This window comes from Chionomys nivalis, chromosome X, assembly GCF_950005125.1.
Source record: "Chionomys nivalis chromosome X, mChiNiv1.1, whole genome shotgun sequence".
NCBI lineage: Eukaryota > Metazoa > Chordata > Mammalia > Rodentia > Cricetidae > Chionomys > Chionomys nivalis.
In genome coordinates this window covers 30,906,136-30,923,264 of record NC_080112.1, presented here as the reverse complement: position 1 = coordinate 30,923,264, position 17,129 = coordinate 30,906,136, and the positions used below count along the sequence as shown (strand labels likewise).

The 17,129-nt window shown below is 37.2% G+C and overlaps 1 protein-coding gene across 13 annotated transcripts in view; it reads left to right on the top strand.

Moving 5' to 3' along the window:
- Positions 1–17,129, top strand: part of Cask (calcium/calmodulin dependent serine protein kinase) — a 352,639-nt gene that overhangs the window by 317,554 nt on the left and 17,956 nt on the right. For 4 of the 13 annotated variants that reach the window (XM_057758916.1, XM_057758917.1, XM_057758913.1 and 1 more), the window contains 6 exons: positions 1,909–1,977; positions 3,350–3,385; positions 4,917–5,113; positions 9,223–9,338; positions 16,365–16,445; positions 16,548–16,628. In XM_057758916.1, the coding sequence (XP_057614899.1) occupies positions 1,909–1,977; positions 3,350–3,385; positions 4,917–5,113; positions 9,223–9,338; positions 16,365–16,445; positions 16,548–16,628 (580 nt within the window). The remainder of the gene's footprint in view (positions 1–1,908; positions 1,978–3,349; positions 3,386–4,916; positions 5,114–9,222; positions 9,339–16,364; positions 16,446–16,547; positions 16,629–17,129) is intronic. The other 9 variants (XM_057758918.1, XM_057758914.1, XM_057758922.1 and 6 more) reach the window with 7 other exon arrangements.

The following is a 17,129-nucleotide window of genomic DNA, read 5'->3' as shown; positions in this document are numbered from 1 at the left end:
ATGTTGTTCATTATAGTAAAAAAAATCTATTCTTTCTATATTTCGAGACACAAATTATAACATTTTTGGTTGTAGCGTATTCAGCACAAGTATTACTTATTGGAGCTATTTTAAAATTTTTCCTGTGGATCTTCCAAGTATGTTATTCTAAAGTACAAGAGCTGGGGATATAGCTGAGTGATAAAATGCTTGCCTAGCATGTGTGAGGCCCTAGGTTCAAATCCTATCACTGCAAATAAATAGATATAATGTGTACATTTTATAAAGGTAATTTTTAAGGGCCAGTAGCTAACTTACTAGATTTGTGTTTAAGAAAATTTGAAATAGAAATTATACTTTTCAAGTCTTTAATGATGCTACAGATATCACAAGAAAACAATTAGAGTGTTCATATTTTTCATCTAAGCCTATTCAACATATGTATAAGATCTTTGCTTTTGTCAAATATATTTTTAGTGAGGCAGTGACAAAGTGTCTATTTTGTTGCAACTTGAGCTCCTCTTGGTGGCTTCCTATGGAATGTCAATTAATAATACATTTCAAATCTTTGCAGAACTTCTCCAGCTTCAAGATTTGGAGCACTGAATTTTGTTAGAGTATGAACCTTTCAGAGAAAGAGAATAGCATGCATACATTTTTCTATAGATAATTTAAATACTCTAAAACCATAGGTGTTCCTCACACCATTTTTCATGTGTTAAATAAACTGAATAAATAGATTGGATTGGGGGATGCTAACCAGAGATATTGTTAGTTATTAGTACAAGTTTCTCTCTTTTTTTTAAATAGTTGAACTAGTTAGAGGAAAACACAGGTATTATACATATAAATGCTATACCTTTGAATATTAGAAAAAAGTAATTATTCCCTTCTTCATATTCTTTATATGTTCACCTCCAACATATAAACACACTGGTTTGTTTTGGTTTGTTTTTTTTTTTTTTTTTTTGTACATACCTGGCTATGGCAAGGCTTCTCAGATGAAGGCTCATACTTCCACCATACCCTACCCAACTGACTTAAATCCCAAAGACTGACAGATAGAGATCAAGCTACTCAGTAATGTTTTAGAATGTTCTCTGAGGGATCTCATTCTATTTCAGGGTAGCCAATTCCAGAAGTTTTCTTTCAATATTCTAGAAAAAAAATACCTATGTTTTGAACAGAAGTTCATAAAGAACTCTAAATCTAAATATTTAAAGCACTTATTTTCTTCTCCTCTTAGCTATTTTCATTAAAGTTGACTTGGAATGGAACCTGCGAAGGATTCTGAGTGGGTTGGACAGCAGAGCAGTCTGGGAATCTGGCTCTAGGGAGATGCTGTGACTCTTGGGAGTTTGTCCAGAAGCAGAACATTGTTGCTTGGAGTTACTATTGTACTAAGTCTGCTAAAATGACACAACAGAAGAGAGTTGCCCTCTGCTGCAGCTTACTCTTTTATCCCCACTAGTAATTTTTATTCTAGAAATATCTTGACAATGGGATACCTAAAAACCATTGGCTACTTCTCAAAGGCATTCTTTAACGTATTCTTTAATATAAAACTAGGCAGTCGAGATCTTTAGCACAGTAGTATTATAATACATAGCATCATTAGATATTTGATAGGATCTTAATATCACTCTCCTGGGGTCCCAATAAAAAAAACAAAGATTGTAGAATTTGGGATACAGGAGGAAAATAATCATTAATGAATGATAATACCATCCTCACTAAAAATATGGGAATCTTCAAACTACAAAAAAGTTCTTTCATACTTCTGCAAAATCATGCAAGTAAGTCAGTATAGCACCTTCTATAGCATTAACCTCAAAGGAAATGGTTGTCAGACTGTGGTTGTAACTGTTGATGTAAATATCTGTTTCTGTGCTGGTGTTCTGTGTTAATGAACCTTGTGTCTTATTTCAGAGAGATTCCCCCTCCACTTCCAGACAGTCCCCTGCTAATGGTCATAGCAGCACTAACAATTCTGTTTCGGTAAGAACTCTAGCTCCACACAGCCAAGTGTGACAATTGTGTTGGTGCTCACCTGCCATGAGTGTTTAGTTACATGTGTTCAGTGGAAAGATTGTCTCCTGCAGACGCACAAGGCCACTGCAGCAGCACTGCACTCCACTCCGGAAAACCCTTCCTCAAAAATCAGTTACATCTGACGAAACATAGTACAAGACTGCTAGAGCTGTTCTAAAATTTACTCTCTGCCTCCCCACCAGTATGTATGACTGTTCAGAGGATATAAATAGAACTGGGTTGAAATTTCTTTAAGAATTTTTTAATTTAAAAAAATTGACAAAGAAATGTAAGGGATTTTGCAGAATAAGGATTTGGGTATTCTTGGGCTTTACAGTTTTCCGTTCTGAGGGATATCAGCAACGTTTTAGTTTCCGCTATCTAAGTTTATGAATTGGTGTGCCCTCTTGTTATTGTGGTACGTGCACATATTTTTGTGAATTATAAGCCTTGCCTGAATATGAAAAGCAAAAGGAACTGGCTTCAAACTGCACTTAAGCCACGCTGGTATCACATCTTTAACACAAAGTACATATTTGACTTGAACTTGGAAAGTTGCTGCTTTTCAGAACTCTCCATTTTGGCTTCTATAAAGAATTGTTAAGTCAAACAGAAGCATTCCATCTGCAGGTTTGCCACTTTTCGGGATAGCCAAATCTCTAAGTTGTTGGTGGTGCTGCCTGTCAGCCAGCTGCAATTAGAAGCGCTCTAAGAATGCAGCACTGTTACCTTTTGTCCTGATTTCTAATTTGCCCTTTAAAAATATATCAACTTTTTTATCAAATAAAATCATAACTCATTCAAAGATTATCTCAAATGGAATGATATCACAATTATCTAAGTAAGAAAAATTGTGCGAGAAAATTATTCATAACTGTGTTTCCAAATGTGAATCTAGGCTCCCAAAGAATTCCTTTTTACCGTTCACATGTAGCCCTTTTATGATGGGAAAAGGCCATAGAGCCATTAAACTTGTCCAAATCTGAGCGGTTGCAGTGATAGTTGAAAAAGACAACCGTTCTCTTGCTCAGGGGTTTTTGTAATAGGCTGTTTGAACCGCAGTGGCTTTTGTGTTGAAGATGCTGAGTTGTTTCTTAAGAACACATTATCTCTCTGCTTCAACTTACCTGCTTTCTTCAGCTTGCTGCTAAATGGCCTGGGTTTGATTTTTTTTTTTTTAATAACTCAACACTTCTAAGAAATGTGATAATGTATATGATCTCCTTACAACTTAAAACTAGTTCACTTTTAACCATATTGTAACAGAAACACACAAATTTCTTTGTGCTCTTGACAAGTAAATGAAAATTCTTTCTCCTGGGTTGGCTTTATTCTACAGGACTTGCCGTCAACCACCCAACCAAAAGGACGACAGGTGAATAGATACCTCTATAGAAACTTCTCTACACTGAGCTAATAGTCGCTCCTTTATTAACCCTTTCCATCCCATAATGTCTGCATTTTGGACCATAACATTTGAGCATTGAAAGCTTGTACCATTTCATTTTAACACATTATACATGACTAATTCTCTATAAAGATTTTTTTACTCACACCTCTGTAGCTGTGATGGTTATTGTAATTTCAACCTGATCATTTTCACTGACAGTAAATAGTTTAGCCTTAGAGAGTCCTACCTGCCTCTGGTGCATAAAGAGTTCATAAAATTCTAAATATAACCGAAAGTCATGCCCTAGCAAACATTTCAAGGGAATTTTCTGAAATTAAAACTAAATTAAAATTAAATTTGTATTTGCCTGTCTATGTCTAAAAGGTACATATGATGGAAACCAGCATCAGTACCCTGGTCTTCATCCTGATATTCCTGAGCTAGTTTACAATTGCTAAGTGCTGTGTAGCATCACCGGGTACCTTTCAAACAGCCAGCACTTTTAATGTGTGGATTTTAGGTACAAATGCAGAGATTTGTTCATTTTAAGGACTAGATTACTACAATATTAATAGCATACAATGGTTCCAAAGCCTTCAGGTTGGTTTTACAGTGACTTAAATGTGAATATTCAAACTTAGTATCAAGGGATGGAATCGTGGGACTTTTTTTCTTTAAATATAATGCTAAAAATAAATCTGATTTTAAGTTAATAATTTTATAAATTGCAGTTGGTAGAATATGTCCACAGTTTACACTCAGAACTACATAACTGAGGCAACATTGGATATAATACCTTATTTTAAAACACTGGAATTCCAGTCATTCATAAAACGCTGCTGTGTTATAACTCCTGTCTGCTTTTATGTCTCTTAAATTCATACACCATAAAGCTTAGAGCCTTGAATCATGCATGCTTTGATGCTATGTACTGATTTCAAGGGTTACACTGGCAAGGCAAGGGTTCAGATTCATCTTTATTTTCCCAGAATAGTAAAGCACAAATACAAAGCCAAAATTCCTCTAAAGAAATAAAGCTATATTTTTAACTTTTTAATATTGTTTGAGTTACATATAGCTTTGTCTGCCACTTGTCATGAAAGTATCCAACAGCAAGATACCAGCCCAGGGTTCTTGCTACTTTAAGATAAAAACCTACTCTGAGTGCTGAAGGCTTAAAGGCTGCCTCATGGACGTAACGACTTATCCATACCATCATCATAGCCATAGCAAGCTTTAAAATTGGCGAGCATACTGCTCTATATACTGTTACTAAAAGCAGAATTTATTCAACAAGTATTTTAAGTGTTCCTTCTAGCTATAAACAGCAAAGTTGAAGCTGTAATCATTAGACATGGCACCCTGTTTCTGTGTCCTACCTCCATACATTGTTTCAGTTTCACTATCTGATGTCCTGTTTGTGTTGTAAATGTTGATGTGTGGTTATTAGATTAGTTGGTCACTGTTTTCCTTCACATCAGTGTGGCCTCCTTTCTTACAAACTCCTGTTTTATAGATCTATGTAAGAGCACAATTTGAATATGATCCTGCCAAGGATGACCTCATCCCCTGCAAAGAAGCTGGCATCCGATTCCGAGTTGGTGACATCATTCAAATTATTAGTAAGGATGATCACAACTGGTGGCAGGGTAAACTGGAAAACTCCAAAAATGGAACTGCAGGTCTCATTCCTTCTCCTGAACTTCAGGAATGGTATGTTTTTGTTGTTTTATGATGGAACAATGTCCTTCCTTCCAGTTCTCAATTTCATATTTTGTATTATAAAACTTCCTTGATAAATCTTTTGCTTTGATAACTATACAAAACGCAATTGTCCGAGATTAGAGATCAAATCCAAAAAAATCAGTTGTCCAAAAATTCTCAATCCTCACCTTATAGTCAGATACTTGTTCCAGTTAGATCTGCATATGTATAAAGAAAGGGGGGTCTGGAGACAAGCTGAGTGACTAGCCTCAACTCCTACAAACTGTTCTCATCTTCTTAGATTGGCATTTTCTTCCAGATATACCTTCCTCTTGTTCCTCTGTATTCTTTCATGACCATCCTACAATACCAAGGGGGAAAATCTTCAATACCATGACCCAGTGTCACTCAGGGTATATAACGATGCAACCTGTTACTCTTGGGAGAAAGGACACTTGTTCTTTGCCTTACCAGTCTTTAAAAATGATTTTTTTCAGGTTTAAAGAATGGTTTCTCTAGCTCAGAAGTAGATGCTTGCCTGGCATGTCCTGGGTTCCATCCACAGAGCAAGAGACAGGGGTAAAGATGATCTATTCTGTTAGAAGGCTCACGTTGTGAAACAGGTTGAAGTCAGACAGGCATTTTAGACCCTATTGCTGAGAGAAGAGAGAATGTACATCATTTGTTAAGTATTTGGCCAATATCCACCAGAAATCTAGTACAAAAAAAAGATAATCTAATGTCTTGGTTTTGTTTTGTGTAACAAAATGTAACCTGCCAAGAACTAAAATTCTACCACCCCCTAACCTGTACCCCCCCCAAAAAAAATTACTTGAACTTTCTTAAAACTCAAAAATACCAAGCCCATAAATATTTCTGCTTTTTCACCAGTCCTTCTTTCGAGAGTTATTTAAGAGTTTTGGTTTTTTTGTTTGGTTTTTTTTTTTTTTGGTTTTTCGAGACAGGGTTTCTCTGTGGTTTTGGAGCCTGTCCTGGAACTAGCTCTTGTAGACCAGGCTGGTCTCGAACTCACAGACATCCGCCTGCCTCTGCCTCCCAAGTGCTGGGATTAAAGGCGTGCGCCACCACCGCCCAGCTATTTAAGAGTTTTAAAGCGTTGGTTTTTTGTTTGTTTGTTTTTTTGGTTAATCTCTTTGTCTTGATTGCCTCTTTTAACTATCTCATGTTTTCCAAAAATCTTATATTTAGGAAGTTGGAGTGGATGAGGAGGTCAGGCACCATCATTTACGCATGGAGAAATATGGGCCCGAAAAGAGAAGCAGCAGCCTGCCATCTGGCATTGTCTTTTAAGTCTGATCTGCATACAGTTTAGCATAAGTAGGAAGAAAGCAATTTCTAAGTCTTTTTACTGTGGCTGCTGTGAATGATACAGTTCACAAAATGTCTTCTAGAGAGCTGTCATCTATACGAGCATTTATTCAGAACAGTCATGTGTGGGCTAGGGATGTAGTAGTCAAGTGGTGAGACCCTGGGATTGATTCCCAGCATTGAGTAAACAAGGTGTGGTAGTGCAGACCTTTAACCCAGCACTTGGGAGGCTTAGATGGGATGATCGGAAGCTCAGGGTCATCTTTACTTAACATAGAGAGTTTGAGGCCATCCTGGGACACGAGAGACTGTATTGGAAACAAATTTTAAGGGAAGCAAAACAATAATTATGCAGATTCCAGACTTCCTCCTACCTAGAGTAGCTATATAAATCACAAGCTGTTAGTCCTCTGCAGGAATCTGGAGAAGCCACAGTTGAAAAAGATGGTTCACTTCTTGGCTCTGCTGAAGTATAGGCTCTTCAGATCAATCTTCCTCCTGCAAAGAAAAAATGCTGCAGAAAATGGAGGAGTTTGTTTTGTTTTATTTTAATGAGCTTGAAAGCACTGAATAGCTCAAAAGTGTACTGGGGAACTCAACATCCAGTTCTTCTGTGAGACCCTTTCACCAGAGCCATAAGCAAAATCTAAGAGCACCAAGTACCCTGTCTTACCAAGAAGGCATTTGCTATTATGCCAGAGAACCAAGAATAAGATATAAGCTGAACAAAGACAGAGAATCTGTCAGGAACTGTACCTCACAGTGTAAAAAACAATTTAGTCAGTCAAGTGTTGTAGTATTCATCTGAATCCCCATATATTGTGAGCTAAAGAGAAAAATCTCCAGGAGTTCAAGGCTAACCTAGTCTACATAGTGAGGTCCAGGCTAGCCTGGACTACAGAGACCTTCTTTCAAAATGGCAAAAACAATTAGACTGTCCTGAAACTGCAGGATAAATAACTGGTTTTAATGTATTGAAACAAGGCTGGAGCTGCAGCTCAGTGGTAGAATGTTTGCCTACCATTATCAAGGCCTTAGGGGGAGTTATGAACCAGGAGTGGTAGCCCATGCCTGTAATCCCAGAATTTGGGAAGTGGGAGGCAAGAGGATCAATTCAAAGCCAGCCTCATTTTCATAATGACTTTGAGGCCAGCCTGGACTACATGAAGTCTTGTTTTTAAAGAATAAGAAAACGTGTCAGGCATGGTGGTGCACATTTTCAATCCCAGCACTTGGAGGTGTAAGCAAGAGTATCAAAAGTTCAAAGTTATACTTGGCTACATAAAGACTCTGAAGCCACTCTGAGATACAAGAGAACCTGTCTCAAACAAAATAAGATAAATTTTACTAAGGCATTAAAGAAGACAGACAGATAGACAAACATTGCAGTAATGGACTATAAGACTCAATATTGTAAAGATGTCTATTCCTCCTACATTAATTGTACCAATGCAATCTCAGTCAAAATTACAAGTTTTGAAATTGACAAACTCACTTTAAAGTTTACATGGAGATGTTAGAGAAATGACTCCATGAGTAATGCATGCAGTCATGAATCCCAGAGTCAGATCTCAGGAACCACATAGCAAACCAGGTTTATGCCTATAACCCTGGCTCCTAGGAAAGTGAAGACAGGAGGATCCCTGAGACTTGCTGATTTCCAGCCTAGCTAAGAAAACATGAGCACCAGATTCAGGGAGAGACCCTACCTCAAACAAATGAGTGGAGAGTGGCAAGTAGGACACCCAACTCACACATACATATATTCATGCATGCATAATCATCTTTAAAGTTTGCCTGGAAATGCACAAGTTCAGGGATAGTCAGCATATCTAGAACAAGAAACAAGGTCTTACTCAACCAAATACCAAAACAAATTACAATTATAAAGATATAATAATTCAGAGGTAGAGTATCCCAGTGGTGGTGGCGCACGCCTTTAATCTCAACACTCAGGAGGCAGAGGCAGGAGGATCTCTGTGAGTTCAGGGCCAGCCTGGTCTACAAGAGCTAGTTCCAGGACAGGCTCCAAAGCTACAGAGAAACCCTGTCTCGAAAAATCAAAAAAAAAAAAAATAATAATTCAGAGGTGTTCAGAGAGACCAACTAAAGAGAAAAAAAATTCTAAAGCATTCCCATACCAAAATAGGTACTTGCTATGTAACAAATAGCATTGCACAGCAGTGAGGAATGGTCTCACTTTGTTCAGTATATCCTGCTAGGACAGTTGGGTATCCATAAAGGAGACAAAAGAGACTGGAATCCTACTTCATATGATAAGCAAAGAACATTTCTAATAAAATATGAAGACAAAACTATAAACTTTAAGAATTTCTATGCAATGTATGATTCAGTATGTCAGGAAGATTATCTGAGCTGATACCTGGAAAAGTCCTATAAACTTGCCTAACACTAAGTACTAAGCACTCAAAATAAGTTAATGAGTAACAAATTCAAGATGCAAAACAGGCCTGCCTTGACTCATAATCCCGTGATAATTATTCTGAATCTTATAATCACATGTTGAAACTTCTGACCCTTATTATCAGATAAGGTGGACTCAAGGAACACAAAGCAATTTTAACATAAGCCTGTGGCTTTAAACCATTTCTAGAAAGCAGTCCTGGAAGCTAAGAACAGCCTTAGGTCGGCGATGTCAAGGACGTCCAGAGGATATTCTTGCTGTTATGTAGCTTTCAAATGACTTTTTCTCTTTTCTCGGGCATAAAACTATGTATTAACTATGTTGGATTCTATTTTCTTTCTTTCTTCCCTTGTTTGTGTACTAGGCGAGTAGCTTGCATTGCCATGGAGAAGACCAAACAAGAGCAGCAGGCCAGCTGTACTTGGTTTGGCAAGAAAAAGAAGCAGTACAAAGATAAATATTTGGCAAAGCACAATGCAGGTAGGAAAAGCATGTCTGTTTCTGAGGCTGGGTCAAACAAATCCAAGACCTAAGCAAATACAGCATTTACATTTGGTCTTCAGAATTCTCTTTCCAGAACATTGTATTCTATGAGACCTTGACCAACTTACAGATGCCATAAGAACCTCTGCCTTCTGCCAGTTATTTGGCAGAGCTCTACTTTCTAGGACAAAGGCACTGTTCGGAGGTAGTATCCTCTATGATGAAAGGAACAACATTGAGAAACAAGTACTTGGGGTGTGTTGAGTCCCTGAGGTTCTCTCTTCTCTGGCTGAAATTGGCCTTGAGAGGATGACCCTCCCTCCTAGTTCCTCTTGGCCCTTGGATATGGACCCATGACAAAGGCGCACAAAAGGGCTGTGCTACAGAGGATTCTGTAGCTGGTTTGAAAGTGCACGGCTGACATGGATACTAACTTGAGATGGTCACTTTCTATGACTGTTCGTCTACCCTCATTATACTTTGAAGTTCTTAAAAAAACAAAAACACAAAGGACATTATCTAGGCCCTCATTATATATGCCTTCCCTTCCCTTTGTCTGTATGGAAGCTGGGGTTCAACTGAATCACGGGGTTTACTGTTGTGTTAAAAACCAAAATGCATACCAAGAAAGTGTCATCTGGTATTGCACTTAGATTCCCAGAAGACTCACAGGGTGTCATTTAAGCTGAAAGAAAATATGGGAAGTATATTTAATTTCAATGACTTTTCAATGTGACTCCTTTTATAATGGACTTTTCCTGAGAAATTAAAAGTTGGCAATAGATTAGTTCCCAAGGTTTCAGAAATAACTCGGAAATATCAAACATGTGGCCAAAAAAGTCAAATGAGTCGAGTCATTCATACACAATTCAGTGTGCTTCTGAGAAATCTGGAATGCAGCTTTCTTTGTGCAGTGTTCTAGCATGTATCAACATTCACTAGGAAAAGTTATTTATGACTTCTGAATTCTTATTTCTCCATGAGAAATTAAATGTAAGTATTTATGAAATGCTGCATATTCAGAATGAATGTGATTGTCCACATAGGTTAAGTTGAAATGGCTCAATTAAATGAGGGCTTGTTCCCTTCCCACCAGTTACACTGTGCACACTTATTCCCAATTAAAAATATCAGTTTTCTCATGTACTACCATAGTGCAGTAGCCTCACAATGGCTTTTGTGTTGGTTTCATAAAGGGAAGAAATATTTAAAGCAGAGTTTCTCATCAGACTTTTCCTGACATCAGCATTTATTGCTGTCTTCTTAGCTGCCTTCTCCTCTCTGCTCCCACCAGTCTAACACAATCGAGCCAGCTCACAAGGAGATTAGTTAAATCTAAATCGCATGAGTTAAATACAAAATAAATTAATCAGCTGGGGTTGTAGCTCAGTAGTAAAGTTCTTGCCTAGCATGTGAAAGGCCCTGGGTTCCATCCCCAACATTGAAAATGAAAGAAGACATTATCTAAGCTCAACTTGCCATTTCTATAGTGTTAAATGAACAACACTCAAATTAATTTAAACGTAGAAAAGCAAAGAAATAGCTGAGTAAATCTGCTAATATGTAATTGGTTTTATACTCTACTAATTGGAAAGCATGTAGGTATCAGTATTCAGTTTGCCAATATTCTATAAGGATAATTAAGTGAATTGATCAGAAAACTCGACTTCTCCAAGTATTGACAAAGACTTGGTCAAATCATCTGTTGAAGAATTTTGCTAGAGAATTAGCATCAACTCTGACAGCTAGTGGTTCCCATTTTCTGTGGTTCACCTTTTCTGTTCTTGGAGCACCAGGGCATCGCTGTGCTTCTTCCATCATGGCCATTTGGATTCCAGTAGGCAATGTCCACTCTTCCTGCAAATGTGACTATTGGCCAAATAGGCAGCCTGAGACAGAATCATTAGTCCACCCAGAGGAAGTATATGACTTGGTCACTTAGCTTACTGATGCCCTCAAATCAGGCAATCAGGTTAGCCAATCAGGTGGTCCTTAATTCTAAACCTCAGTGCATCTAATGTTCTTTCATCACTCAGCCTGGCAAACAGGTACCCTTGTGGTAGATCTGAGTAATCTTGCAGTGTTCCATGTCTCAGGCTGTAGCTCTCTGAAAACACTGCCTGTCCAGGTTGAAAGTATTTATCCTTGATTTAGACAACGGGGTACTATTGTTCTCTTCTGCATCCTTTGGCCTGACATCCCCTATTCCAAATCATGTGCCAAAGTTCTCATAAATTCAAACTGTAAAAAAATAATCTTAGCTGCACAGGGGACAGAGGACCACCACTCTTTTTGCTGCCCTTAGTATTTTCTTAACCACTGACCTCTTCTAGGCATCTGAACAGTTCTTGTCACTCTTGAGGGGTTATCCTTCCAGTCCGTGTATATCTACCTGACTCGGAAGGAAGGCCCTTGTATAGCCACTGAAGTTTCTTTCTAAACCTTTGGGTTTCTGCTTCTCTGTGAGTCTCTAGTCAGAATATTGCTATCAGGGTCCTGCCCCTGCAGAGTCATGAGTTCTCCTTAATTTCTCTCTTAAGAGAAGGTGACCACCGCTTTCAGCCTGCTCTGTCTGCAATATACTGGCCTAACTAAACCTAGCATTCCTTTGTGTCGCCATCTCTTCAGGATTCCTCAACTTTCTCAATGAACGTTTCCATCTTGTTTAGTCTAACGTCCAGAAGCCTTTGCTTATCACTACAGGAGCTGAAGCTGTCAGACAACTGTCTGCTTTGGCTAGGATGAGATTGCCTCATAGACTATTGTATTGCCCATGTCAAGAATTGCTGTAAAATACCATTGGCCTCCATCTAGGTAAGGCAGATGCTGTGAAAACGAGAAAATAGTGTATTCTTTCATACCAACAACTAGCCAGATGCTCACAAATCAAACTAGTTTTCTCAAGGACTTCTTTCAGAAACCAACCATAAATACAGCACATTCTGTTCTTTCTATGTTGTTCAGTAATTCAAAATAAGGTGCTGGGTTTTGTTACCTATTCAAAGACTTTGAAAATTCATCATACGTTGACGGCAAGCTCTAAATTTTATCATCAAAGTTGGAAATTACTCATATCTTCAAGTAGAATAAAGGATAAAGACTGTCCACAGCACCAAGAATGGCAATAATAGCATCAAAAGCTATTATTTCTGTCACCAGGAAAACCTACACATCTAGTTAAAGCAGAATTATGCTTAAACTGTGCAGTCTACATAATACAGTGGTATAAATTTCATTCGTACACAATATTTAAATAATGTTATGATACCACATTTAAAAATCAGATTGTGTAATATAAAACTTTATATTTTAGACATCCCTTGTCAAAATAGTGACTGCAGCATCACTAAGTCACTTCCTTTTTTAGGGTCTGTGGGTTACTAATATTCCTTTTGGATGAACGTTTCATTCCCTAGTATCCCCCTCAATACCCAAATACCCCTGTTCCTTTTTGCCTGGCTTGCTTCATTCAACCACATTATCTGTCTTGGCCACTACAAACATACAATATCTTCTCTGGACCAGTGGTACTAGTTGGAATTCATTCTTAACTGGAGTTGGGTTTGGTGAGGTTGTTTGTTGTTTTTGTTTATTTGTTTGTTTTTCAGTATTTGAAGCTACTTGTAGCCTTTCAGAGACAATGTTAACAACTTGCTTTTTTTTTTCAAATAGTTGCTTAAATACTTAAGTGCCTGAAATGTTAAATAGCTTAGCAGGAAATCAAAGAAATATAAACAAAGTATGCCAGGAAATATTTCTGAATTCTTGGGAATGAATTGGATTATGGTATGTGTAGTATTTACATCAAATGTTTCTGCAAACTCATGAGACCTTTTAGGCACATGCATCTGATGTGAAGAGTATTGTCATCCTGCTAGAACTGTACTCTAGATGCACTGAGCTTCCTAAGCCCAAGACTTCAAGAAGGCACTTTTAGGGTGTTGGAGAGATGTCTCAGTGGTTAAGAGCACTGACTGCTCTTCCAGAGGACTCTGGTTCAATTTCTGGCACCTACATGGCACACCTGTCTGTAACTCCAAGATCTGGCACCCACACAGACATACTTGTAGGCAGAATACCAATGTACATTAAAAATAAAGTTACTCTTAGTTCAAGTTAATAATTTAAACTTTTTTACAAATTAGAAAGTCTGTATTTATTTATTTTTTATTGTGAGACATCAAAACAGTGGTATTTAATGTCCTGAAAATACTGTTTATGTGGATATATATGAACTTAGAGGATTTCTGGAATAGCATTCATTCATAGTTGTGTTTAAATTATGCTTAATACTATAAACTAGTAATTAGCCTTTTAAAACTATCCTGAAGAAAAGTGGCCTATAACCTCACTGATACTGGGTTTTTTTTTTTCATAGTACAACTGGGACTGAAGATGTAGCTTGGTGATAGGGCACTTTATTAGCATGTGCAAGGCAAGGTTCTGAGTTTGATCCCCAGAATCATAAAGTACAATAATAAGCTAATAAGCACACATAGCTAGAAATTGCCGATGGTACAGAAATGCACAAAGTGAAAAGTGAAAGGCCCCTACATTTATTCTCTCTGAAAGGGGTTTCTTATCATTTCCACATAAAATTTCTGTATACATGCTAGCATATAAAAATCCACTGGCTTTTATATAAGGGTATGATTGAATTTGTATTAAAATGAGTTTGTTTCTTAATGTGGTTTATTTACCTTGTGTTTAAAATATTGCATGATAAAGTTTATTTTGTGCCTATTATACTTTTATTTTACTAATATATGAAAAGTCATATTTCAATGACCCCTGTACATTTTTCATGCTGTCTCACTCCCAATGGCCTCTGTGCATGTAAGTAACCTGTTGAATGACTATGCCTCTGTGTTCTTGATGCTTTCATTTTATTAAGTCCTTTTTCTTTAATCAGCAAGCAGTTTAAACCCTTTAAAAGTTCAGTCTTTAAGTGTTCTTCTAATATTCCTTGTATATCTTGCTTTCAAATATCCTGTTTTGCTTTGTTTTGCAACCCTATGACTATGTGGCAATTTTATTTAGACCAGAGTAACCTCTTCATACTACCATTCATGGCTAAGATTCTAATGTTTAACCTATCTGTTCATTTGTTTGTGGTATGTTGATTGTTAATCCCTAACTTGTGTACTTTTAGAAAATGACAAAGGCATAAATAAAAACAAGACTCAACTTAGGTCTCTATAGAGTGAGAGAGATGTGTCTACCTTTCAGAAAACTTTGTGTCTTCATCACCTTGTTCTTTCATGAAACACTTGATGATATTTGTATAGCTTAAAACACATCAATTTGCCGATGCACTTCTTCCCATGAGCACACTTTTCCTTGATGGAAATATTCAAGGCAGTGGACACAGAAAGCAGTGCCATAAGCACTCCTGCTTTTATTTCTGCAATTCTCGTTATTCCATTAGCACTGTAGCACAGCAAACTAGCTCTACCACAGGGAGTCTCATGCTCGTTTTAATTTTGTAGCCATGCCATTCTGCAAACATTTCTCCAATATAAGCTATTGCTAGAGATATAGAAATCGGTCTAAAGATTTTTTTTATTCAGCTTTTATAGAATCAAGTTATCAAAAGAAAACAAATGCAGAAAGACCCATTAATATACACTAGCTTTTATTTTAATATATTGTATTCCTTTCTCTATATATTTTGAGAATTATGTTTTTCATTCCTTTATTTGCTTGTGGTCTATTGAGCTCTGTGGTATCTTATTTTGCATCATAAGGTTCTTTTCTACTGTGCAGATCACAAATGTTAAGGGCTGAGCTGATTCTCAAGATCATTTGGCCATATTGTTTCAGGGAGCAGACGCTCTCTGCATGATTCAGCCATGGGATCCAATTCACTGAATAATTCACCCCTCTGAAATCCTGGGAGAACTCAATCTTTTAAGAGGAAACTTCACTGTGTACTTGATAACAGTTGGGTATGACCATGGGTGGGCAGTTTACAGGAAACACAGATGTCTGATTTTAGCCTTTTATGAGAATTTTCAAATGTGTCTGAGAATCAGATCCTTTCAAGAGCCATGGCCATTCACTATGATAACTTCCCCGTATTGCTTGACATTGGTCTTGCCATAGTGTTATTGAGAAGCACGTTTCTGAAACATTTTAAAAGTATTTCTCGGTCTATAATAATTCAAGAACTACCCTTTCTCAAAGGTTTCTAAGCTCAGCCTCGCCATGATTATTTCCATCCTGCGCATCCTGATTTCTTATAGGGCTTCCCATATAATTAATGGCTGACATAGTTTCCGGGCCAGGAATGCATGTTTCCCTGCTTAAAACCCATGCCTTCCCAAGACCTGAGTTACAGCAAATTTGTGAAATGTTCAACTAAAAGCTTATTAAAATTCTTTCATACCGGGTGGTGCTGGCACACGCTTTTAATCCCAGCACTTAGGACGCAGAGGCAGGCGGATCTCTGTGAGTTCAAGGCCAGAACCTGGCTTTGACAGATTATAACATGCCACCTTCATCAATTCTTAAGAAGTAATAAAGGCAATAGCATTAAATAAAAACTGGGTGACCATGCATTTCTCACCCATCTCTGGATGTGCTACAGCTGGCCCTTACTCGCTAATTTCACTTGCACCCATGCTCTCTACTTGTGTTGGTTGCTGCCCAAAGACTTTTTCTTTTGAATATTGCTACTTGCTTAGAATTGTGAAAATATGAACAGCATGTGGTTCTGAGTGAATTCAAATGATTTGTTGGAATACTGCATGAAAAAATATGATGTATCCTTTAGAATTGGACTTTCATGCATGTACGCATCATCTCTTTGGTTGTTCCTGGTTCTCAAGTACATTTTCATGGGCTTAAAAATGAAACTTTCTCCCATAATGGCATTATGAATTAAATCACATGTAGGCTACATATCATAAACAGAATTCATGCTGTTACTATAACTTAGTTTTTTTCCAATAAAATTATAAATCACCTGCATGCGATATCCATCCCGTAAACTTACCTTTCTTCTAAATCTTTGCATTTTAGTGTTTGATCAATTAGATCTTGTCACATATGAAGAAGTCGTCAAACTGCCTGCATTCAAAAGGAAAACACTAGTCTTATTAGGTAAGTTTAGCTGTATCAGTGGCTTGCTTATTCTCACCTCCAAATCATTCTACAAACATTTACTAGTTGTTAATTTTTCCATTCTTTTCAAAAATTACATAGGTGCACATGGTGTTGGGAGAAGACACATAAAAAACACCCTCATCACAAAGCACCCGGACCGGTTTGCTTACCCTATTCCACGTAAGCAATGCATCAATCTGAATTCTCTTTATCCTATCATGTTCTTGTCATTGTAATATGCATATTTTTCTAATTATGTAAATAATGATTGTATACTATAGGAAATTTGTAAAATCCAAAACAAGAGCAATGAAGAATATATGATAATTTCAAAATCATTTTCCAAACAAGAAGTACCACAAATATTTGTTGTAAACCCCTTCTAGACTTCTCTTAATGTAAACATATGCACAGTGGCGAGTTACAGCATTAGCCTTAGCCATGTGGTTTCTAACCTAATTTTTCCAACAGTATGTCATAAATATTATCTAGATGAATGATTCTTTTAAAAATAAGCTTTAATTGTTTTATAATTTTATCTGATACAACCATGTTTCCACCAATCATTACATACATTATTGACTTCTTATCTCTTTAAAACCCAGGCAATGAACTCTCTTTTGTTTAATATAAGGAATTCAAATTTGTGATATTTCTCCATCACCCTACTTGTCTGTTTCA